Source organism: Martes martes (assembly GCF_963455335.1).
Source record: "Martes martes genome assembly, chromosome: 3".
In the NCBI taxonomy this organism is placed as follows: domain Eukaryota; kingdom Metazoa; phylum Chordata; class Mammalia; order Carnivora; family Mustelidae; genus Martes; species Martes martes.
Genome location: NC_137890.1, coordinates 179,137,247 through 179,162,581, shown reverse-complemented (window position 1 = coordinate 179,162,581; position 25,335 = coordinate 179,137,247). Strand labels below are relative to the sequence as shown.

At 49.1% G+C, this 25,335-nt stretch overlaps 1 protein-coding gene across 2 annotated transcripts in view; it reads left to right on the top strand.

Annotated features, from left to right (window-relative positions):
- The window catches only part of NRP2 (neuropilin 2), a 113,569-nt gene that overhangs the window by 12,451 nt on the left and 75,783 nt on the right, over positions 1 to 25,335 (top strand). For both annotated transcript variants that reach the window (XM_080799280.1, XM_080799281.1), the window contains exons 2-3: positions 2,443 to 2,620; positions 21,607 to 21,788. In XM_080799280.1, coding sequence (XP_080655406.1) covers positions 2,443 to 2,620; positions 21,607 to 21,788 — 360 coding nt within the window. The remainder of the gene's footprint in view (positions 1 to 2,442; positions 2,621 to 21,606; positions 21,789 to 25,335) is intronic.

The following is a 25,335-nucleotide window of genomic DNA, read 5'->3' as shown; positions in this document are numbered from 1 at the left end:
GTATTGAAAGGGTTAACTACACCAAAGCAAAGCAGATGTTTTAATGAGTGTTCAAAAATTTTAATAAAATGCCTTGGTTTTCTTCAGATAAAGAAAGGACAGGAAAAAAAAAAAAAGAAACGAGTTACTCCTTTTTCTTTCCATTAAGTTTTTACTGTGGAAAATACAGACTATCCGCTATGGGTTATGCGTAGTTTCAATTTTTTTCTGAGTGGGGAAGTGGTTACTCCTGGTGTGGATGAGAAATGAAACCTTCCTATGAGGAAGTTTCCTGCCTTTATTGCTGCTTATGTGTGCCTGGTCTGATTCCTAAAAAAGCTTGAACTTGGGGGGAAGGGGGGATTGAGGGAGAAGTTCTCCTTTCCGGGAGTGGCTGGAGAGGAGGAGAGCAGGGGAGGGAGAGGGAGGGAGAGAGTGTGGGTGATGTAGAAACCATCACAGCAGCTCAGCTCCCAGTCCTTCTGGCGAGTTCCAAGGCGAACCGGGTGGTTTGGGGGTGAGTGTGCTAGTCAGGGCTACAGTCTTGAGCAAAACGGCTGGCAGAGAAGCTCTACCTGGGAGAAAACCCCTCCCCCTCCCAGCCTGGTAAGAGCAGCTGGTGATCTGAAGTCCCCACACCTCTTGCTTTCTCAGAGGTTCCTTCTCGGCCCCACCGCATGTGCATGTGCCAGCACCAGCGGGGCCCCAGTTTGGCTTGCGGGAAGGTGCTGGGCGCCCAGCATGGCCTGGGGTGTGGGCAAGCCTGCGGGGATTGGCTGCGGAGGAATGGGCGGTCCGGGCCCGGGGTGGGGGCTCCTCTCTGTCCGCGGGAGGGCTGAGCCCATTGTCCTGCAGGACTGGGGAGGGTGCAGGGTCATTAGTTAGAGGATGATGTGGGCTCTGCTAGCCAGAGGAAATGGCCTGCTTTTGTTTTCCACCCAGTAGGAAATGGAACCCGAATCCATTAGATTCTGGGCAGTTCAACACGGCACAGTTTGAGCTCGCAGAGGCACGATGCCTAAAAGGCTACTTGTGCGGATCTGTGTGTCCCACCGCCATTGTGCGGCCTGCCCATCTTTTATGCATTTAAAGCCTGTCAGGCTGGTGATCTAAAGCAGAGGTCTGGAAGACAGTAATGCCAACAGACACGGGGAATAGTAAAGTGCACCTGTAGAGTTAAAAAATGCATGACCCTTTCCCTCAAAGAGCGAACGCAGGAGAAAGAGCCCGTCCTGTAGGGTAGATGCTGAGCCGTGATACATAATTCACGGGCCCACGCTGCTCCATGCAGATGGCGATATTAAATCCTGATTGATGCTCGGAGAGGCACACATCGCAGGAAGGTCTCCGGGAGGCTTCTGAATATTTCCAGGTCTCTCGTGCCTTCCCGTCCTCGGTTCTAAGGTGGTATTAAGCAAAACCCCCCATTTCCCCGGAACCCCTCCTGGGGATTACAGAACTTCACTCCCAAATAGATGAGATTCTTCAAATGTCATCACCCACCTTTTCTGCCTTTGAAGTCGCCCCCTTGCCTCCTGGCCCACAGGAAGCTGTTTACCTCCAGCCGGGCACTGCTGGGAAGAGGGGCGGCTACCCCCCTGCAGTGGCCTTTCAAGTGGCTGGTGACGGGTTGGCCTGGACAAGGCAGCAGCACACTCTGGTGGTGGTGACGAGGCAGGAGGGATGGCGGGTAGAAAGCAAGGGAAAAACACAAAGCACTTTTGTGGGAGCTCTGAGGTCAGAGCCAGTGAATTCTCTAATGCAGATTTTTTCCACTCGGTGTATAATGAAATAATAAATCAAATTTGTGGTGTATGTGGAATTAAATGTTTGGGGTTTTTGCTTTTTTTTTTTTTTTCCTTAAAAAAAAAAAGAAGAAGAAGAAGAAGAAACTAAAATCACCCTCCAGGGCCTATTCTGGCCCAACGCTGAAAGTGTTTCCTCCATATCACATGTAATTGTTACCAGGCTCGCTTGTGGGTCGGCACCACAAAACCACTATTGTCAGTTCCCGGAGCCGTTACTTCTGGCTGCCTGAGCTGGGCTGGGAGACACTGACTGATATCTTTATGAGATAAAGATAGAGAGGAGAGGTTTGAACAAGAAGGAGATGGGCCAAGGAGAGGAGACAAGGAAAGGCAGGGGGCAAGTTACATTTATAGCTCTCTTGTTTGCTTCATGTCAGCACATGTAATTGGGAATATTTACGATCATTTTCTGTAATATTTTCATTTGGGGAACGTGTGTGATTGTGCACATCTGTGTGTGTGTGTGTGTGTGTGTGTGGTGAGTGGCAGGGAGGATGAGTTGAAGTAATCTCTTCCACTGAGTGAGTAAGTAGGTTAGTCTTCTGGACTGCCATAAAAGGTTTGTAAAACAGTTTTAATCAGCCACTGGTGGGGGGGGCAAAAAAGAGGCCATAACATATTTGAAGTTCTTTGGGTTCTTTGACTTTTCTTTCAGACTCACCCTGTGGAGGTCGTTTGAATTCCAAAGATGCTGGCTACATCACCTCCCCCGGTTACCCCCAGGATTACCCATCCCACCAGAACTGCGAGTGGATTGTTTACGCCCCTGAACCCAACCAGAAGATTGTCCTCAACTTCAACCCCCACTTCGAGATTGAGAAACACGACTGCAAGTAAGCGCCAGATTGTAGATCCGTGAGACACCCACTCCCACCCTCCCGCTGTCCTGGGCTCCCACCACTTCTGCTGCCTAATGGCAGCCCCCCTAACCCACCTGCTGAACAGGGACCCCAGAGGGAAACCTTGAGATGACGTTGTCTTCCAGGAGAAATAACGCCCTAGGGGATTCCATAGTATGGAGGAAAGAGCCTTCTTGAGTGAAGAGGGTAGAGAAGCACACCCTGTCTTCAAAGTGGGTTGTGGAGGAGAATCCCATCTAGGGGCCGGGGGTAGACTGTACTATACCAGCTCTTGACCTTGGGATTTACTTTCCCCTTGGAGCTCTCCCCATTTCCACCACTGCCACCACAGGTAGAAACCCCACCACCACACATAGAAACCCCACAGAACTAGTACCAGGTCCCCGCAAGGAGACTTCCTCGGCTTCCAGCCCTGGAGGATCAGGCTGTTCTGTTGTGAAGCGGCCGCTGGTTTCCTTACGGAAAGACAGTTAAAAGTCTGAGTCTACACCGGTAGGTCTAAGCTTCGCCTTGATTCTTGTTACGTGTGCCGCACAGGTTGGAGTCTCCAAGCTGGTTGTACGGATTTATGTCACAGACACCGTTCTAATTGCTTTACAAGTATCCCTCCATCCAGTCCTCATGGTGGCCCTGGGACATGGGTGTGGTCAGGGCTAACATTTTGCAGATGAGAAAACCGAAGCCCAGAGGGCTTGTCAGTCCCCTGAGGAGGCTTGGCTGGTCTCTTAACACCAGTCCTGCCACCTTGGAAATGTGCAGCTTGGGAGATACCAAGCGGGCATTCAGACATCCATGAGTGCTTTAGAAATGTCTTCTCGACCCCACGGTCCCTTAAATTAAGGTGAAGGAGCAGGTAGCATTGCAATGTGCGTGTACTTTGCACCTTCTAGTGGGCTCTATCGGAAAATCTTTGCTCGTTGAGTTTTCGGTGCAGAAAAGAACGTAGCGATGATCACATCCTGCTCCAAATGCGCCCCTACGATGTGCCACTGGGTGTTCGGTGTCCCGTTACGATTCCTAAACAGTCTGGACATTCCTTGTGACCAAGGTGTCGCAAGGATGGAAAAATTCATAAAGGGGCCAGCTGGTGAGAAAAGTGCCAGGGAGCAGCCTGCCTCCAGGCTCACGCGTCCTCGTGGAGGAGACAAGGCCCGCCCTTGAACCAGGGCTAGACTGAGAGGCGGTGAATTGATGTTGTTGTTATCCTCCTAGGACTACTTCACGCCTACATAATGGTTTTCTCCTAGCAAGAGGTAGTCTGCGCTGAAAACCAGAGGGTGTCTGGGATGGCTGCCTCATGTGACGAAAAGTCATAAGACGGATTTTCTAATCCCAGATCTACTCTTGACTCAGTGGATGACATAGGGTAACTCATCAGTTCCTCTTATGTTTAAGTTAAATGCACAGCCTGATATACTCCTACAGCATCTCAGGCCTGCTGAGTCCCGGCAGGGGACTTCAGCAAGGGTTTCTGGCAGAAGAGCTCCTGTATTGGGTGTTTTTGCTCCCGGTGCCTTTGGCTGGGCTACAGAAGGCTGGCACAGACTGGAGCCTAATGCACAGGGAGCTTGGGTCTGAGCTCAGAGAAATTTGACTAAGCACCTCTGTCTACTGGGGGCCAAATTCTGTTATGCTTATGCCAGCAAATCTCCCAGGGAAATTGCTAAGAGGTCATCTTATGTATATTCATAGTGGCAGGACAGGAAGGCATGGCTTTTGGAAGGAAAAACTCAGGGAGCCTAGTGAGCATGGCTTAACGCATGTTAGGGAACTAAGCAAGGCCAGGAAAACATGCTCCTGCCCTGTTTGGGGCCGCAGGGTCTGCCTTCCCCGACACAGGACTCAGCCCCCTGGGTGGGGAGAACTCGGGTTGCTGGAGTCTCCTGCAGAAAAAGGGGACAAGCTCTTGCTGGACTTGGAGTAGGGGAAGCAGAGAAGGGGCGGGTTCTCTTCTGGCTTATCATCCCTACTTAGCAGCTCCCTGTTTTTCTCCCTACTCCCCCATGGATGCTTCTGGCTTGAACTGAAAAGGTCAGGAAGGTCAGAAAAAGAATCTTTCTGGGGTCTCTTTTCCCCAGTGCCAAGTTGTCAGAAAGGCTCTGCAGGGGTCAGGCCTCCACTACTTAACCTCGTCCTTAATTCTCTCCCCCCCCCCCCCCCGTTTCCCCTCTGTTCCCCATTTCTCTGTCATTCCTGTTGATTCTTGTATTTAGAAAGACACATCCGGTTCTCTCAATCTCTCACTCTGCAAGGTATTTTTAACATTCTTCCCCGGCCATTTGCATTGAGAATAAATGAGCTTCTCCTCCCCCACGGCCTTGTACCACTAGCTGGTGAGAGGAACAATTAACCTAATTGAAGTGTTCGAAGTTCTGTCTGGTGCCTTCTCTCTCCCCCTTCTGTCCTTCTCCGTCCAAGGGAGCTCCTGGGTTTGGAAAGCGCTGACTACCAAAGGAAATTAGGCTCCTTTCTCTTTTCATTTCCGGTGCATGTTTTGAATTGGACTTGGCTCTCCAGGCCCCTGGCGTGGATGGATGCTTACCAAGGGAAAACCGCCTGCACTGTCCTCCTCCTGACGGGGTACAGCAGCAACACCCCTGCAGAAAGGAGAGTGAGTAAGAGCACCCGGAAGCAGCCGGCCCCACACTGGAGGAAGGGCCGGCCGCGGGCAGCACCATCCCCTCCTCACATCTGTGGGAGTAACGGGCCGACGTTGCCCCGAGGTCCAGGAGCAGGCCCGGCCCGGAGCTCCCTGGGCCCTTGGCTCTCTGTGTCTTGAGATCCACAACCCAAAGGTGGAGCCCCTGAAAAGTAAACCCCAGACAGGCCTTTTCCCTTGAACAGCCGCTTGTCCGTTTTGTTCCACCGAAGCCTGCTGTCTGCTTGGAAACGTTCCCTCACAGCCCCAGCTCTGCCTGAGTCAGCGCGGTCCCAGGCCACCGCCATCTGTGGGGAGCTCTCCGACTCCTCCCTCGGGCTGGGAGCAGGAATCCAAAGCCCCAGCACCCACAGGCTGCTCTCTGTGGGCAGAAACCAGAGGCCCCCGTGGCCTGGCCACGTAGACGTGGCCGAGGGACCAAAGGGCAGGACTCAGGGCCCTCTGAGGCAACGGGGAAGAACCACTCATTCCCTGTGGTGAGGAACAGGGTACTACTGCTTTTCCCCTGAGTCAGCCTGCAGTAGGCGGGACACGAGAGGGCTTTAGGAACATATGTACACAGACTTGAATCTTTTTCCATTTCTGAAATCTAAGATATATGTGTTTTTTAAGAACACCCACCTGCATATGATACACAGCTTATTCATGAGGCCTCAGACCGGCATGGCCTCCCTCCCCAGCCCAGAGGCCCGAGGAAAACCCAAACCGAGAGTCTGGGCCCTGTTAAGAATTGGTCATTTCCAGATGGGTGTCTCGGAAAACATGCTTCACCAAGTGTGCAAACCACTAGGAAGACCTGAAACAACATTTCTTGAAAGAACAAAAAGCCCACATGAAGTTTATGCGAGTGATTTTAGGCGCGCGTTCGGCATCTCATTTTCCACGGGAGAGCCGCGCTCCGTCCAAGGGAAATGTTTAGATACTCGGACCTACTCATTTAGAGTTCCACGGTCCTCTTTTGAAAGGATTTCTCATAAAGAACATTCTAAATCCTGTGCCACACTTCCCTGTCTTCTTAAACAAAACCAGCAGTAAGGGGAGTCAACTTTTGCTTCACGATTCAGACCTCTAATTTCAGATTTCCCTTTTTGTGACCCAGGCCAGGTTTTGTCCAATTTGGATCCAAGGGATTGAGAGTTGAGTTTTTGTTGACCTTCTAAACTTCCCAGGCCTCAGTTTCCTCCCCTGCAAAACTGGCCTCAGTTTCCTCCCCTGCAAAACTGATCATAAGTGATTCTCAAGATTGCTGTGTCTTGTTTGTGTGGATACGCAATGAATTAGCAACCGCGTTAACACCGTTGTCCTTGGTCATGGGAAAGTCTGTGACTTTTTTCTGTCAGTACTCTTGCTGTCACTTCCTGTGAGGTATATGCCTGCCTCCCGGAGCCGCCGCCTTCTGACTTGTGTTACTCTTCCATTGTGTCGTACGGATATTGCTTCTGGAGATCTTGTCCGTTGGGAAGTTCTGGGTCTGGGGTCTCGGCTCTGCCCGAAGCCAGTGTCATCCAGGACCAGCATTTCTGCTCGGCTTCAGTCTGCCAAGCTCACGGTGGAGCAGGCTCTGGGGCACACCCCCAGGGACAGAGTGTGAAAAGCATCCGTGCACGGAATCCCAGCACCAGCTGAGGTCCTCGAGGTCTCTTCTTTTCTTTCTTTCTTTTTTTTTTTTTAAAGATTTTATTTATTTATTTGGCAGACAGAGATCACAAGTAGGCAGAGAGGCAGGCAGAGAAAGAGGAGGAAGCAGGCTTCCCGCTGAGCAGAGAGCCCCATATGGGGCTCGATCCCAGGACCCTGGGATCATGACCCGGGCTGAAGGCAGAGGCCTTAACCCACTGAGCCACCCAGATGCCCCCTCAAGGTCTTTTCTGACATCATCCTCCCAAAGCCCACCCATGTTCTAGATCCTGGACGTTTAGGGATATTGGCCTTCAGCTAAGTGTGCTGGATAAACAAGGAGCCCCTGTATTTTTGGCCAGAGGAGCTCTTTAAATCTTAGACTTGCCTATTTCTCCCAAAGTGAGGGATGATGTCTTAGAGAGGCAGCAGCTTTCCAGGTTGATAAACTGATTATGGTCAACAGAGGGAACGGACCAGATCTCAATAATCTAGCCTCTCCCCACCCAGCCGACAGTGACTTCCTGTGCTCCGTGAGCATCCTCCATTCCAATCAAACAGCCAAAGAGAACCTTATACCTGCATGAGACCCTGTGAGTGCCCGGTGCTTGGACCCTCCTCCCCCTCCCCTCCACAGGGACCAGCCGTACACTCCCTTTGTCTTCCCTTCCGTTTCATTGATTCTCCCAGTTCTCTTTTATGGTTCCCAACGCTGAACTCCCAGAGCATTGCGTATTGCCTTGATTTGCTGGCTTGCCTTTAGTTCATGGGTGGTCCGTGTTGTGTTCTGAGCGTGTAAATTCTCTAAGGGCATGGACTACATATTTCATTTCTGTACCCTCAGGACACCTGGTCTTAGAGTAGTAAGCAGGTGCATGCACAGGATTGTTGTGTATTTTTACATTTGAGTTGCCAGGACGTAGGTCGATGTGGCAGGAGCCCGTGTTGGAAGCAGACGGAGCTGTCTTCCCTACGCGTCCATCTTGTCCTGTGATATAATGAGAGCAGGAGGATGAGACACAGGCTTACGGAGGTCACTAAGCTCTCTGTGACTCAGCCTTTCACCAGTGAAATGGCAATAAACCATGCATTCATCCATAGTGACTAAATAGTTACCATGTGTCACATGCGATGATAGCATTGGGAATGCACTGATGAGTATATCATATTCTTTGTCTTCGTGGAGCTAAGAGTTTGGGAGCAAGTCTGGGGTGCCTGGGTGGCTCAGTAGGTTAAGTGTCGGATTCTTGATTTTGGCTCAGATCATGCTGTCAGGGTCCTGAGTTCAAGTCCCATGTCAGGCTCTGTGCTGAATGTAGAACCTGCTTAAGATTCTTTTTCTCTCCCTCTGCCCCTCCGCCACCCCACCCCACCCCACCCCCGCATTCACACACTCTTTCTCTTGCTCTAAAAAATAAAATAAAATAAAATCATGTTAGGGGCACCCGGGTGGCTCAGGGGATTAAGCCTCTGTCTTCGGCTCAGGTCATGGTCTCAGGATCCTGGTATCGAGCCCCACATAGGGCTCTCTGCTCAACCTGCTTCCCTTTCTCTCTCTGCCTGCTGCTCTGCCTACTTGAGATCTCTGTCTCTCTCTCTGTCAAATAAATAAATAAAATCTTTAAAAAAAAGAAAAAAATAATGTTAAAAATATATGGCTATTGATGATAAAGCTACCACATCTACAGCTTCACCTCTGAGACCAGCACTTTGCTCAGTGCTCCACATACATCATCTCATTGATCCTTGAATCACAAAAATGTGAAGTCATTGTTACTCTTCCCATTTTACAGATGAAGAAACTTGGACTTAAAGATTAACTTCTGGCCCCAGGTCCCACTCACAGGAATGGTGGGGAAGGGATTTGAAGCCAGAATGCCCTCCTTTATGACCTGTGCTCTACTCTTAGGCTCCACTGTTTCCCCCAGAACTGTGCACGCTGCCTGGGGACATGCAGTGGGCATGATTATGTGAGCCCCCAGTACTGAGATCCAGCGTAGGCTGGGGATATCAGGGAAGGCTCCCTGGAGGAAGTGATGCCTGCACCAATCCCAAAGAAGTTAGCCAGACAGAGCAGAGGTATATATCTCTGGTGGTCCAGGTAGAGAATATCACGTCAAAGACAAGACAGGGAAACAATTTGATGCCTTAGGGAACCACAGTAATCGAAAGGCCATCCTTGTGACTTGCTGATCAACAAAACCTGTTTTCCGTGAAGAGTGCCTGAGCAACGCTATTGAATTTTTTTCCTGGCTAGGCGACTTCTACCATCTTAGAGAAAGGCTAGGGTCAGGAAGCGGGGAAGACTAGGACTTTTAAGCACCCTCTGCTGTTCCCAACCTCCCTGACCAGGGTCTCTACAATTTCGTACCTATGTCCTGGGACAAACCCCCTCTGACCCCCCAGTTTAATGCCCGAACCTGGAAAAATCCACCTCTCCATTTACTCCTACATAGGACTCTCTGAACACTGCCCAAATGGAAGCGTGGCTTCAGCTGGAGTCCGCCTGAGTCTCCAGAAATCGAAACGGAGTGTGAGTTCTCTGGTTCAAGAGAGTGTCTTGCACTCAGGAGAGAGCCTCGCGTTGATTACTCATGACATTATTATAGATTTACTGCCTGCCCAACCACAGAAATATTCTGATTCCCCCAAGGAGCCAATGAGCAGCAATATTTTTCTGTGTTGCAACAACCCTACTAATGACAGAAACAGATCCCCCCGCAGGTACATGGTGCAATAAAATGGGACGGCCCTGCTGACTCCGGCTCGGCCCGCGGCAGACCCCGGCACACCAACCTTGACCGAGGACTCCACCCAGCAACTCTGCTTGCTGAGAAGTGGGGAAAAAACATCACAGATTGTTCTCCTCCTCCCACCAAGGTTAAAGAGCAGTTGGGACAACGGTTATTTTTGGCAGTTTGTTTTTAAATACACGATGTTGCAATCACCGTGCTCCAAACGCAAGCTTTGCTATGGAAGTCCTTCTTAACAAAGCATTTTATCTCCTGATTGAGAAAATCACTTGAGGTTTTCTAATACACAATCCCACTTGTTCTGCCTCTCAGCCCTGGCACCTTCTCTGAACCCAGTTGTCCCAGAGGGCCAGCATCTTACCCCATGTAACTGCGTGTAATTCTCCCAGCTAATTACACCGGGTGAGAGTCTGTCTTCAGAAATTCAGTGGGTGCTCAGGGTGGGGAGGGGATAAAGAGGAGGACGAAAGAGACCAAGTAAAAAAATTAGATTTTTCTTAAAAAGCGGTTTGTAGATTTTCCTATAGTCATGAGTCCTATAGCAGATGTGACTTTCTCTTTGTTTTTTCCTTTTTAATGGCAGGGGGATTGAAACCTTTGGATTAAGAGAAACTCAATAGATAATTTAATTCCATTCTTCTACTTCGGCCTGGATTAATCATCCCAGAAAAAAATATATACATGTTAGCTGCCCTTGTCTTTCCTTCCAGAAAAGAGCTTCCATAATCGACCTTCATTATAAAACCTAGGGCCTCACAACTCATCTCAGTGATTGCAGAGTAGATGGTTGTATTTAATTTACATAATCAGAATTTTTTTTTTTCCCTAGAAGGAAAAATCCCTGAAAAATGTTAGCTGGGTCAGAATAAAATTTTTAAAAAGAAGAAGAAAGAAAAACATGTGAACTGGGCTTAGGTTTGGGAAGCTATCAAAGGACTTCACATGATGCAAGAAATCCACATGATTTTTTTACGCTTTTTTTCCTACCTTTGTAATCAAGCATCTTGACAGTCTATCTATATCTATATCTATCTATCTATATATATATATGACTGGGTACTACTGTTATTCCCATTTAACAGGTGGGTACACTGTGAGAGAGATCTCGCAGACAGTAATGGCTGGAATTGGAGGCCCACCACCCAAAGATGCCTTTATATGTCTGTGTCCTTGTACTGAGAGCTGTCACCCACTGTCCCCATGCTTAGGTATTTGAAGCCTCTCTGATTTCCTTAGGTATCTCTGACAAGTCTTTTCTTTTCCTCTTCCGTCTCTTACTCTTTTCTTCGCCTCTTCCTGCCGTGGGGTCGCCTCCGGATGCCAGCAGGGCAGTCAAGGAGAGAGAGTTCTTTCTGGGACGCTCTACCGCTGGTCCCCGTCTGCCTCCCTGTCATCCACCTTCTACTCCGCGGGTCCCCTCCAGCCCCCCTCACCATCCTCTTCAAATTCCCTGCCATCCCCCCACCGCCTCCCTGTGCAGCTGGAATCCGAAGATGTGAGGGCTAGTAATAGAGTGTCAGCGGAAGTAATTGATTCCTCACACACAGAGAATTCTCCTGCCTTCAGCGTCAATGGAGCTGAACCAGAGTCTTGGAGGTGAGCGAGACATGTAAACAGTCCACGGCTGAGCTGTCAGGGCGAAGCTAGACACACGGAGAGCGAGCGAGAGGGAGAACGGTGGAACAAATAATTGTTTTATTGGGAAGGAAAGGAGTAAATAATATTTCAGCCCAGGAATTGGCAGTTTGAAAGAGATGGTTGAGAGAGCCGGGAGCAGAAGGAATCGTGATGCAGGTTTTAATGGAAGAGTTTTTCTTTGTCTCAAGGTAGGAGGTTTCGTCCTCACCCCACCCCCCCCTCCCATTATCATCATTATTATCATTAAAATAATTACCGTAACAATTACGGTTGATGAGACCTCGAGTTTATAGAGCACCTTTCATCTAAAAGTTCAAAGTGATTTATCTATGTGTCATCCCTTTGAGAGTGGTAGGAGGGTAAGAAAGTTTTTTTTTTTTTTTTTTTTTTTTTTGTGGTCTTATCGGCTGGGAAACTGAGGTCCAAGCAGATACAAGATTCTGTCTAGGCTTCGGGGCAGGCAGCTAGGTTAGGCGCTCAGCTGGGGGTCTCTATGGCCCTCCTGCCCACCAGGGCCCTTATACTTGTGTGGCCCTCGCAGCTTATCCCTGGCACTAGTGCTCCCTCCCCAGGTGCAGGGGGGCCCCCACGGCCCCCCCCCCCAAGTCAGTAGCTCTGCAGCCAAGCTCCTTGCACAAAGCAAACGGGCTGCGATGCTGTGGGATAAATAAAGGTCCTTCAAGGTCTGACTCACACTGCTCCCATCCTGCTCAGACACTTGCTGCAATCTGGTTCCCTTTCTTGTAGAAGCTGCTGTCCTTTCTAGACATAGTTCTTCCTAGTCTTAGGGAGCCCCCCACCAAGAGAACCCAATATTCCTGAACGCTTGCTCCTTCTACCAACCCTCCAGGCCCCCCCAACCCCCCCACCGCAAGAGATGCTAGCCTGTTCTTACAGAATACAGGACCATTTCTGTGATGGGGAGAGGCAAAAATGCTTTAAAAATGTACCAGGCCGGACTGGGTGGCCTTTGCTCCCAATGCAGCCCCGGTGCCTTCACGACCCAGCCGTCGAGGAAAGCCACTGGTCACCCAGTGCTGGCTGGAGAGGCAGAAGCTGTCCCAGCTGACTGGCCACTAAGAGCTGTATTCAGAATGTCCACCCTGGTGTGGCAGCAACCTTCCTGCTTGGTCATTAGCACAGATCCATCATTTCCACAACTAACGTGTTTTTTGCACTATCATGACAAGTCTGCCCCTGGCGCCAGGAGAAGCTCTGAGCCCTGTAACCTGAGGCTTGCAGTGAATGAAACCCAAGGAAAGGGCCCAGAACACCAGCCACATACTCCCAAATGGTCTCCTGCTTGGATTTCTGCAGGGTACATTTTTCAGGCAAGCTTTGTATTTTATAAATTTTGTTATGGGGGCTGAATGCCAGCAAAGAGGGACAGAAACATGACTGAGAGCCTAAATCCTCAGAAAAACGTTTTTCCGATGCAGTGATTGATTCCCTGGTGCCCAGTACGCCTCACTCCCAGCAGGCTCCCATTTTTCGGACAGATGGGAAGGTTATGATTTGCTCTCACAATTAGACCCTCTGGGAGCCAGGGTTAGCGAGCGCTGGTTCCAGAGGGAACCGTTTGCCCGGCCGGGTGTCGGGCGGCGGCTGCCAGCACACCCCGGCCCTGGGATGGTGTACTCTGATTTCCCCTTAGTGGATGCCAGTTGCTTTCTGCCCCTTCCAACCAGCCCCGGAAGGCACAGAGGCATGAGCCCTTTTCCCATTTATGAGATGAGGCAAACTGAGGCATGCAAGCTCGATTGATCCAGGCCAGTGTAGACCAGTCTGGCCTTGCTGGGCAGGGTTCACCTTCCCCTCTGAGCGCCAGCCTGCTGGGGCATAGACGTGAATTATGGGCTACTCTTACCTACTTCCTACTCTGGTGTCATTACAAAATGCTAACAAGGAGCCCTTTGAGCTGAGCGCAGAGAGTGAGGACTTTATAGGCGTGTACCGCAGATGGAAAAAAGACCCAACCGTCGTGCTGAAAACAGCCTGCCCATCAGCATTCAACTTCACATTGGCACTGGTCGCCTAGAAAATCCTCCCTTACATAAGCAAACACGTTCCATCCAAGCCGGCCTCCCGAGCGCTCACTGGTCCAGGAGTGGAACAGATCTGTGGCCTCAGGAATGCGCCTTGCTGGGGAGCCAGGTCAGTGGGGGAAGCGGTGTTCAGCGAGGGGCCAGGGGCGAGGAGCCCGAGGCTTTGTTGTGTGCCCTTCGCTCTCTGAACGTTCACCCACAGCGAGACTTATCAGACACCCTGTCTGCAGCAGCCTCCTTCCTCGCGTCGCAAGGCGATCTTGGCAGCCTGCTCTGGAAGGAACAATGAGATCGGCAGGGCCCTCTCCATCATCCCGGGGCTTCTGCGGAAAACAACCAGCAATTATAAATAGACGTTATTTGTATTTCCATTTTCTTGCCTTCAAGGTTTTCTGGAATAATTCCTTCGGTTTGTTTTGGGTTATTTTCTTCGCGTACTTCCTTTGCTGGGCGGTCAGATTTCCTCCTTTCTGAGGCGCCGTGAAGACCCTGGCTGTGCGGGGATCGTGGATAAGCTCCGAGCATCAGAGACGGGTGGTGGGAAGAAAAGGCAGCTGCCAGCAGTCGCCATCAAAAAGGCAGCGGCGCCAACCCTGAGAGGCAAACCGATGCCGAGTCCTGGCCTCCTTGGGGTCCTTGCCGTGGTGGAGCGAAGGATAACAATAACGACAACAGTAATAGTACTAATAATGACTGATGTTTATTTATTGAGGACTTACTATGTGCCAGGCGCTGTACTGAGCTGTTGACATGCATTCACTCACCACAGTGAAGGAGGTCGACCCCTAGTTGTTCAAGACCCGCCAAGTCGTGGGGGGTGGGCTGGCGAGGGGGTTGGGGTGCAGAAGGCACGGGCTGTTCTGAATCCAGCGTGGCAGGCTGGTTCTGGAGCCGGGGCTCAGAAACACGAGAGTGAAAGGCAATCTCAAAAGCTCAAGCGACTGAAGCGCTATTGATGGATTTGTACAAGGGGAGGATTTTTTTTAGAAACCGCCACCCCTAGCATTGAGGCTGGGGGGCATCGGGACTGTCTCTGACTTTGTGACTTTTCATTCCCTCCTCTGTTTGATTCATGTGTATGTAACCCTTCTCTCCCCCACGTCTGCCACCCTGCTTTGTAAAAACACAAGTGATAGTAAAAATAACCAGTGTCTCCCAGGGATGTTCGCAGGTATCTAGCACCCTTCTGGGCTCGTGTGGACTTTGACAGTGCTTCCAACAGTCCCACAAGGTGGGGACCATGGTTATTTCCATTTTATAGATGAAGAAACTGAGACTTAGAGAAGTTCAGTGCCTTGCCTGCGTTCGTGCCACTAACGAGTGCTGGAAACAGCGGGGTCTGCCTACAAAGTCCATGCCCCGCAATTCTCAGAGAACACACCCTCTTATCAACAGATATGTTTCTGTATCACAGCAATTTAAGATTTTTTTTTAATTTTTTTTTTTTTTTTTTTTTTTTTTTTGTCACAGACCTAGGAAAATGTGCGTACACACAAACACACAAAATTTCCGCATTTGACTATAGGGCTTCTCTCACCTACTGAAACTCATCTGTGGGTCCTACTAGAAATCCATGGGTTGAAGAATATGTGCTCTAGATGATACTTTAAGAGCTTATAAATACACAGGATACTGTTTTCTCACTCGATGGACCATATGTTCACATATGGGTATATATGTGCTTATAAAAATACTTCACTTGCAAAAATTAATATGTTATCCCATCTGAACACTTAAAAGCCAGATTTCAACTGGGTGAGTCTTGAAACCATGGATTCCAAATCCGCTCACTGCTTCTATCGGTGATTTGTCTATTAATTTTGGCAAGTCCTCTAGGCTTTGTTTAAAGGAAACAGCTAAATAAAAAGAGCAAGATTCTGCTAAGTCTCTAACGGAAACCAAGCGGTTTCTTTATACCCCGTACCTTCTGATGCTATTGTACGGGCACAATCTGATACTTTCACGGGATGGAGGTAAGGCCTATAGGCCCAGGAGTGAGACCATTTGGGTCTCAAGCCCACCTTCGACCTGTCCTTCTCGTGGGACTTTGGGTAGGTCAGTTAGACTCTCTGAACCCCAGATTCTGCATCTGTAAATGGATGGGAACCGTAACAGCATGGGGTATATTCAACGAGGATTAAATGAAGCAAGATCTAAACGAGGGTCTAGCCCATAATAAATGCTCAGTAAATGGTTGGTATTTCTTTCCACTGATATTCCCGGTGCTGTTACAGTTTCTTCTTAAATGGGTGGCCATGATGAAAGGGAGAAATTCAAGGAAATGAAATTTGCTTCTTTAGAAAAAACTGACCTGACCTTGACCTGATTTCTCCATAAAGGCTGGATTTCACTATTGAGCCAGAGACCAGGTGACCTGGCTGTGGGCCTGACTGGACCAGAGACTTGGGTGGGCCTCGTGCAGTCCTGCCCACAGCCTCTTTGTGTCTCAGGCAGCTTCTTCCCTGCGAACTTGTAAGTGACAGTGTTGTGTTTTCCTCCTCTTTTCCCTGCAGGTTTTAATGTAAGGATTAATAAGACAGTGTTTGTAGATGTCTTTGAGCTTCCCAGAAGAAAGGCACTCCAGGAGGTGGTAGATTCTCTGGCCTCCATAATCTACTCATGAAATATGGAACTTTGAAAGTGTGAGAAAAATCTCAAATCACTTTGACAGCATTTTAATTATAGTTGATTTGTTTGCCGCTAATAGTGAAAATGCTGTCAGCATGATTTGAGATGTTTCTTCCACTCAAAATGTTATATTTCATGTTTTCGAGTCATGAGGCAACATTTCGGTTTCCAGATAAAACCAGAATAGCTCAGGGAATGTGTTGGAGGACAAAGGCAAAGAGTAGAAAACGGACCAAATGTATCCGTCCCCTCGGGAAACGTCGTCACAGAGTGAATTCTTCCCCAACTTACCAACTGTAGGCCCCTCGTTCATTTGCTCACACCACAAAAAATAACAAGCCCAGCTCTATGCCAGCCACCATGAAAAGAGTAGAAATTCTGCAGGAAAAAGGCAACGTCCTTGCCCTCATGGTGCCTACTGTGTAGTGAGGACACAGATTCCAAACAAATAAACAAGTATGTTGACTAGACCTTTGCGAATGATAATAGCTATAAAGGCAGTATGAGGATGGCGAGGCAGAGAAGAAGGGTCTGAAATAGGGTGGTCAGGACAGGCTTCTCTGAGGAGGTGACTTTTGCACTGAGAAGAAGGAGACAGCACCAACCACAGAAGAAGGTATCACAGACAGAGGGAAGAGACCGTGCAGAAGCCCAGGGGCTAGAAAGAGCTTGCCGTGTGCAAAGTGTGAGGTCTTCAAAATTTGTGATACAAGTAGCATAAAAGGAGACATTGACTGGTTGGCTTCCAGACATCGGGGGGGCATGAGTGCTGTGATGTGTAGACCCAAGTATCATAGAATGGGCACGGCACTCTTCCCCAGAGCACCAAGCCCTCCACCTGTGACGGAGAAATCTCCTCACAAGCAGTTGTAAGTGGCAGTCCTTCGGGGGCACTCTGGCAGGGTGGACATCATCTGGCCATTTGAGAAGGGCCTGGATGTCGTGAAGAATCTTCTAGCTCAGGCTCGGTTGGCTAACCCAGTCTTCGGGGGCCTGCTGGGAAGTGTCAAGCGTGGATAGAGTTATGGAAACTAGAAAGCCTCTTTTCATGTTTGCCTAGTGATGAGAGGAAGCAAGGAGTCTGTTGCTTTTTCATACCTCTCCCGTGGACTCTGAAAATTAATTCCACCGTCAAGATTCCCACGCCCCAAATGTGGGTTTGGGGAGAGAAATTAAGACTTTGAAGTCGAGGAAGAACGTACGGAAAATGTTCTCTAGACAAACACTCGACATGCCGATGTCAGAATCTGTGAGGAGAAAAGTAAAAAGGCACCCGGGAGCCATTTTGGAGAGAAAGGAAAAAGGTAGGAGTGAAAATGGCTACTTCAGCTTAGGAAAGTAAATAGACGGCTAAAATAATAAAAGGTAGTGTTAAAGCTTTGGAAGGAATTTTTTCATTTGAGGGAGATTATGAATAATGAAATGCAAACACGGTAGTTAATATGTCCGTTAGCTGGTTTATGTTTTCTTCTGGAAGACGAATAATGTGTTCTAAGAGGCATGGCCTTTCAGGTTATCCTCCTTGGTTGTCGTTGGGGGTGAGCCCGGAGTTTGGACCCCAGATTCCTTTACCAAACAAATGCTGGCTATCAGCTGCTCGATGCGGAGCCATATTTATTCCAAGGCCACAAACTTCCTAATCCCCCACGAGCTCTTCCAAATGAACCTGACAACACTGAAATTTCTAAGGAGATTTACTCCAGCTGTAGCAAATCCCTAATAATAAAAAATTTCCCCAAATGAGTCAGTCACACAGGACATAAATGAGACGTTCTGTGTGAAGTCAGCATGTCATTCAGTGTGTGCCCTTTATACAAAAAGCCCAGCCAGAAGACTGTGTTGTCCACAGGGCAGAGCCTGGGCTCTGGGGGTGGGGGCGGGATGTCAGCCGCCAAGTTGTCCCTTGGGGTTCCTTGCCCCTCAAGCAAACCTGATAGGAAAATCCAGTTTTTCTAAGAAGTTTAAGTAAGCCTGATTATTTGCTGCACAAAAGGATTTACCAGAGGGGTCCTTTAAATAACAAGCCCAGAAAGAAAATTTATAATTCGATTGATATGTATAAACCTTTGTCAAAAATGCATCCCTTCACTGTGCGTACGTAAATACGTAAGGATGTATTTGTAGCTGCTGGCATTACAAAAAAAGGATTTGGGTGGTACATCCACGGAGTAAATTGAGGCAAGCTTACTGCCATGGTATTTGCTAGGGAGCCCAGCTTCGTCGCTGATTGTGTTAATCCCCTAAATTACTCCACGCGTGATTAGGCAACCAGATAGAACCCTCCCCTCCTGATGACCCAGCCAGTGGGATGTCTGGACCTTTCCTTGTCCTTTCTGGAGAAACAGGCAACACAAAGCCTGGAGATACCTGGTTATCTTTCTAAAAAGTACCGTCAAGTATTTTCTGGGTGTGGGCCACGTCCCTGGCCCTGTTCTAGGTGACCCAGCGCTGTGACTGACTTAGTCCTCGCTATACTTCTGTGAGACACGGATGGCAACGCTAATGATGGTGATGATGGGATTCACATTTTCCTTTGCCACGTCGTGAGAGCTGGCTTCTTTTTCTCGGCTGTCCTACTCTGAACAAAAATCTTTCTTATCTTATTTTTTCTTTTATTCTATCGTGTACTGCTTTATAGGTTATTGAAATATGGTTAAATACACCGTTACATTAATTTCAGGTATAGGATATAGTGATTTGACAATTGGATGCATTCCCCAGTGCTCACCACGATGGTGCAGTTACCATCTGTCACCGTGAAAAAAAAAATTCTTAATGGAAGCAACTTTATTTTATATATTTGTGGCTTATTAAGAAATGCATGCTCATTGTAAGCGATTCCGATAATAGAAAAGAACAAAGAAAGAAGTAGAAATTACCGATTTTACCATCCATATATCTCACTACTGTTAATATTTTCGTTTATGTAGTCTTTCAGACTTTTTTCTGTTTGTGTGTACAAGATTGTGTGTGTATATATGTGTACACACATATAAACGTAGGTATTTTAACACATTGCTTTTTAAAAATCCATTTTTTTAAACTAACAATATAGCATGGCCATTTCCCTATAAAAAACAAAATACCTAGACCTAAAACACTATCAGTTCTCTATAGCAGTAGAGCATTCCATTTTATAAATATACCAAAATTGATTTACCCGCCTTCCTTTGTTAGACATTTTGATACGGTGCTGTTTCTAAACAAAGCATCTTTTCAGTTTTCTTATGGTTTTTTTTTTATTATTATATCTACACCCACAAAGATGCATATACATCTTTTCACAATTGTCTGATGATTTTCTTAGGAAAAATTCCTAGCAGTGGAACTGCTGGATTAAAGGGTTTGTCACATTTCTGCCAAAATGCACTCCAAAGTGTTTTAACAGATGTTCATTCCACTTATACTGCACTTCTACTCTCTCGCTCTATCTGTTCACCTCAGAAATGGGTGTGAGGATACAACAAATCACGGCTGACTAACGACCAGGCTGAGTACTGACGCTCTATGTAGATTATGCTGGTCATTTAAATCTCACAACAGCCCTAGGCAAAAGGTTCTAATATCCCTATTTGGCTGTCATTTTCCCCATTGCTGAGGATCAGAAAGGTTAAGTAACTTGCCTGAGGTCGCCCAGCTAATAAGGCCACATTGGGATCCAAACCTAGTTCTGTCTGCTTCTGGGACCAGCCAGGGCCTGGCAAGGGGAGGAAGTTAGGGGGTGGGGGTGAGTGGGACTCTTCGATCCAGGTTCCTACATCCACTACTCACGTGAACTGGATAATATCTGCTTCCTGAACACGGCTGGCGTCTCAACAGTTGCACGCCCTGATGGGACATCACCGTTACTCAGCTGAGATTGACTGACTGACTAACAGTGCTTACCTCAGAGTGGAAATACCAAGGAGGGATTTTCCAGAAGGTTTGGGGAATTTCCTTTGAGAACAAACTATCTTTCCCCTTTTGTTTTGGAAGTGAGGAAGCACATTTTCAAACTGAAAGTCCTCTCCCAAATCGAAATCGCAGATTCCCCCCACCCCCACTGCCTTTCTCAGGCTGTGGCTCTCTCTCCAGAGCTGCTGGGGGGAGACCCACCATCTTGTCTACTCCAGACGCACCAGCTTCTCTGATTCTTTTGACCGTAGGATTCCAGCCCTCTGGGGTCTAAGACTGAACTAATCCCGGTCCATTCCTTATGCTTCCTTCACTGCCCTGTTCCTAAGTGGCTGTACAGTCTGAAATAGGGTTCCTGGGGGCTCCAGTGAGGCCTCGGGCCACCGTGGCTCAAATAAGTTGCTTGTGCAGGCAGCCGGCTGGCACAGACCCTGTGTGTGCGGCAGGAGCCTGCAGGCACATCCCAGGGAGGGTCGCTTCTCCCTCTCTTTACCCCAAAGAAAGAAATTTCTTACATGTTGTTGTAACAGTTTGCTGCAAAATAAACAAACAGGGAGGGAGAAGGAAAGGGGTGGTTATCAGCAAATAGTGGGTACAGTGACCAGAAGTTTGCAGGGAGCGGGTGGGGAAGGACTCGCCCACCTCAGCAGCTGAGACAGTGGTGGTCGCTGGAAGCCCAGGGAGGAGCACGGGGTCGGCACCGTGAAGACAGCCAGAGCACACAGCAAGGCCATACCGTGTGCCTGTGCAGTTAAAATGGCGTCCTGCGGTGTGTGCGCCATCCTGTGAACCCCGCCAAGGATGTCTGTCTTCGACGAGTCTTCCCCAACCTGGGGCCAGGTTGATTGTGTTTGAAATGAGCTCAGGCCTCCGCACAGGGACGGCAGCCTGCTCTGCCTCTTGCTGAGTCTAATAGTTCTGGGCTCCTAGACACTGGGTCCCCGGGGATCCACCCCCTGCTTGTGGAGAAAGGTTTTTATGGCCTTCTCTAATATAACACTGATTCCTTTTAAAAACGTGTTGTTGACTAGATGCTGCAGAGGTGAAATTGGTAGAGTCATCTCAAGGAGGGAGGGGGCCCACACACGGGAGTCTTTATCACTAACAATTAAAGATAAGGGAAGAGGGGGTAACCCAGGAGGAAACTGAAACACGGAGGAGAGGGCAGGGAAGTAAGCAGATCTCTCAGGAATGTCCCCAGTGTGCCTGGCTCAGTGCCTAACACCTTCCTCGTATCCTTTATTTCATCTCCAACCTAGCCCTCTGAACTGGGTATTTTTATCCCCATCTTGTACAGATGAAGAAATTGATCTCAGAGGGGTTAAATAACTTGCAGTAATGCGGAGCTAGGAAGAAAAGACTAAGATTCAGAGAGATCATGATGGAAATAAAAATGGTGCTATGGAAGGAAGGAAAAGTGCGTGTTTGGAGATATTTGATAGAAGGATGCTGTATTCTCATGTGGGCAAGAGATAAGGCCCTAAAATCTAGCCGTCCACCGAGGCGTCCATCCTCTCCATGGCTTCAACAAGGCAGTGCAGCTTCCTATATCCAGGCGGGCCAGTCTATACAAAGAAGCAAACCTAAGTGGCCTTTGTTTATCAATCTGAAACACCCCGGTGTCTAGAAAGGGCGAGCGCAGGAGCCAGGGCGAGACAGTGGTCCCTTTCCTCTCCTGAGAGTCCTCTTGGCTCATACGTGCCCCTTCGTGCCAACCTCACGTAGGTATGACTTCATCGAGATTCGGGATGGAGACAGCGAATCTGCAGACCTCCTGGGAAAGCACTGTGGGAACATCGCCCCACCCACCATCATCTCCTCGGGGTCCGTGCTCTACATCAAGTTCACCTCCGACTACGCCCGGCAGGGGGCAGGCTTCTCCCTCCGCTACGAGATCTTCAAGACAGGTCAGTGCGGTCACGGGTGGAGAGCGGGGTTCTGGGCGCGCCCTAGAAGACAGGGGCCGCCATCGGTGTCAAGCCCTGGAGCACCGTCCAGGGGAACTGTGTGATGGTTCCATGTGCGTCGAGGAAAGTGACATAAGTTGTTGGAGTTGGAAGAGAGGCTCAGGGGGACCATGGACACAGCCCCAGATGAAAAAGCCGGTTTAACTTATCCAACTTGGGAGTGCGCCTTGCATGGTTAGCACTGGGTGTGCCCACCAGGCAGACAAGTATTGTCTGTGGCACCGACAGAGGAGGGAGCACCAATAAAACAGAAATGCTTTCGAAAAGAATTCGATTATTTGTGTGTTTAAAAATCACAGTAATCTTCATGGGAAAAAAAGCAAAACTTGGTCGAACTTCCTTCTAATTACTTCATGGTTTAATGTTGCCTTTATCCACAATTTCATGGGCAGAAGGACATAATCTTTTCAGTGTTTAGAGTCTCTAAAAGATCTTACCAGAGGGGTCATACAGTAGGTTTTACATCCGCATGTGGTTCGTCGGAATTCCCCTTTCTGACCCATTTTACCTCTTGTGCCTGTTGGACCCCGACTTCCTAAATGCCAGGGTAAACACCTCCTGAAAAGCCATCAGAAAGATAGTAGAAAAAGAGACAGAACACTGCACTTCTTTTAAGGTGACTGCCTGCTTTCCGCTAGGCCCCCCTTCGACTCCTTTAGGCTCTGAGAACATGGGTCCATCCTAACTCCCATAACCGGACTGACCCAACTCTTACTCCCAATTCTCTGGTTCAGTATCTCCACTGACGCACTCCGAGCAGTGTGCCCGGCCCTCCCGTGTGCGAGCTCATTATCTGGAGACTGAGCAAGGTGCACCCCCCAGCTCCCCCCTCGCCCCCCCGGCCTGCTTCCCCACCTCACAGGCTCTCACCCCATCTACCAGTGTGGCCCCTCCGAGCCTCTGGTTTCCAACTCCTGGATGGAGTCCTATACAAGGGGAGGCCGTCCGCCTTGTCATCAAGAGACTCAAGTCCGGCGCCTGTTGAGTTCAGTGTAAGGGGACCTATTCATATATATTTTCTTTTCAATAAACAGTTCTTGAAAGGAAGTGGTAGCTGCTGAAAGCACTTTTTATATCCACTCTGTCTAAATATTTGTCAGATTTGTCTGCCGGAGAGCAAGAGTGTAGAATCCAATGAAGGGGGAGGCAGGCCCGAGGGAACTGCGTCCAGCCATCATCGAGCCAGAGTGGGAGCACAGACTGTCCCCGGGCACAAGTCCCAAGAAGGCCCGTCTGTCATGGGTCATCATGCTCCCAACCACATGAGGTCATAGGGACCGGCAGTCTGTGTCCAGTGTCCCAGGAGGCTGGTGTGAGGCTCCTGAATGCCTCAATCCATATTCCCTAGAGTCCTGTGCAAGGTTCCGATGGGTCATCCACCAGCTCAGCTGGACCTTCATCGTGCCCTCTTCCGCTGGGGAGCAGTGGGGAGAGAGAAGATAGAAAGGAATAAAAACAGGATGTTTGCCCCCTTCTCGTGGGCAAACAGGTGTGTGAACCCTCCCATGTAATAACAGACGTGCAGTGGATGTTGTTGGATGAACATAGGTAAATAGTTATGTAAACTGAGAAGAAAACTGTAATATGAGGCAATAGGAATCAGCACGGAGTAGTAGAATTAACACGATCGGGTTATGAGAACGAGGGCTCCATTGAGTGGCTTAGCAAGCGGGGGACCTGGGAAGTCAACTCGGTAGCCAGGTCCCCAGTGCTGACGCCGCCCCTCGGCTCCCCTGTGCGGACCGGGAACGGAAAGCAGCTGCAAACAAGGTCTTGTGGGGAGCCGGCCCAGGGGCGCCACAGGAAGGGAGAGCAGGACCCTTGAGCTCATCTCTGTTTCATGCTTCCCGACTTAGTATTTCCCGAAGGATGGTGCCATGTTCTCCGGAAAGCCGCAGAAGGAGCGAATGCTAACCCTCCCCATGATGCACATTTGCAGGGATGAGGGTAAAAGTTAAAACGCGCAAGAGGGTAGCATAACAGAGCGCTGCTGTGTTTAGGACCGCTAGTCTGCGGATGCCTAGACGCAGGAACCCCAGCCGTGGCAGGCGGCTTGGCGTGGAGCAGTGGGGCAGCCTGCTTCAAGGACTGGGACAGCCTAAAGAAGGAGGAGAGAGATTCCTGCAGGGGGACACAGCCCCCCCGGCAACGGCCGCATTTCTGGGGGAACCTAAGAGAGAAAGCGAGAACCCAGTGCCCTTCTTGGGGTCCTCTGTCTCCTGCCACCATGCCTGCCTGCGAGAGCAGCTCTCGGCATGGAAATCGACCCTGTGTGCCACGCGTAGGTGTGTGGGCTACACGGTTCAAAGCTGAGACGTCTAGAAGGATGAGCATTCCTCCAGGTACCATGCCCTCCCTGCCCCCACAGTTCCACTGTCGGAGTCCTGGAAGAAAATACACAAAGTTGACATCACCCACGAAACATGAAAGAAATGTGTGAACGTGCCGCAGAAATCCAAACAAACACAGCTATGTTTGCTAGTCAGATTCATGGAGAAAGAAGGGGGACTGTAAACACAAATATACAAGATAACCCTCCCGAGGACCGGGGAAGCCTGATGGCGCATCGCCCTGGCCAGCGTCAGCTGCAGAATTCTCCTGACAGAAGCAAACCCCCAGCTCTGGTCTAGACGGGGGGCATGTGGCTGGAGTGGGAGGTTCCTGTCTGCCCTGAATGAAGTGGTTTATAAAAGAGTCAAAATAATACCAGACGGTCCACGTGTAAAAGAGCAAACCGAAACAGCTCGCCAACTTAAAGGATCTCAGATTGCCCAATCCTAAGCAAAACGGAGAAAGGTATTTTAAAATGACTTTAAAAGTAACACTGGACGCCGAGTCACTGGAAAACGTGGGTTTTTTGGTTTGCTCATTTTCTGATACTCTTTTGACCAAAGTTCAAGACCAAGTTTTCTTTCCTGGTGCCCAGTGACATTTCAGAAACTGAAAGCCCTGGGGTCATCCACAGACAGAAAAACCTTAGCAAGTGCCCTCTAGTCCTACTTCTTGAACTGAATTCACCTTTCAAGGTCAGGCAAAGTTCCATGGGATAAACCCACCACGTTTTAAATAGCTTTATGCATGCAGATTTCTCCTTTCGCTTGCAGAGTTATCGTAACATTGACGGTGGGAAAACACAGAGGGGGCATTTTTCACACCAGAGTCCTTTGGTATGAAATCATCCGCTGCAGCCGAAATCCCCCAGCTTGCGTGGATAACCTTAGCATCAAGTGAACTGGAGTGTTTGTTGACTGAGCTTTTTTTTAACCTTTAATTCTTCTACTGCATGGCAGAAAAGGATCTTGGATGAGCTAGATGTCTACAAGATTCCACTTTTGTCCCCAAGATGGTCCCCTCTTCTGAGACCTCCTCTCCAGTCACTCTCCAGCCTCCTGCTTTCTGACACTTTACCCACAGTCCAGACTCTGAGTGGCACAGTTAGAGATGAAGGTACCCCTGTAATGGACCAAGTTTGATTGTTCTGCATAGA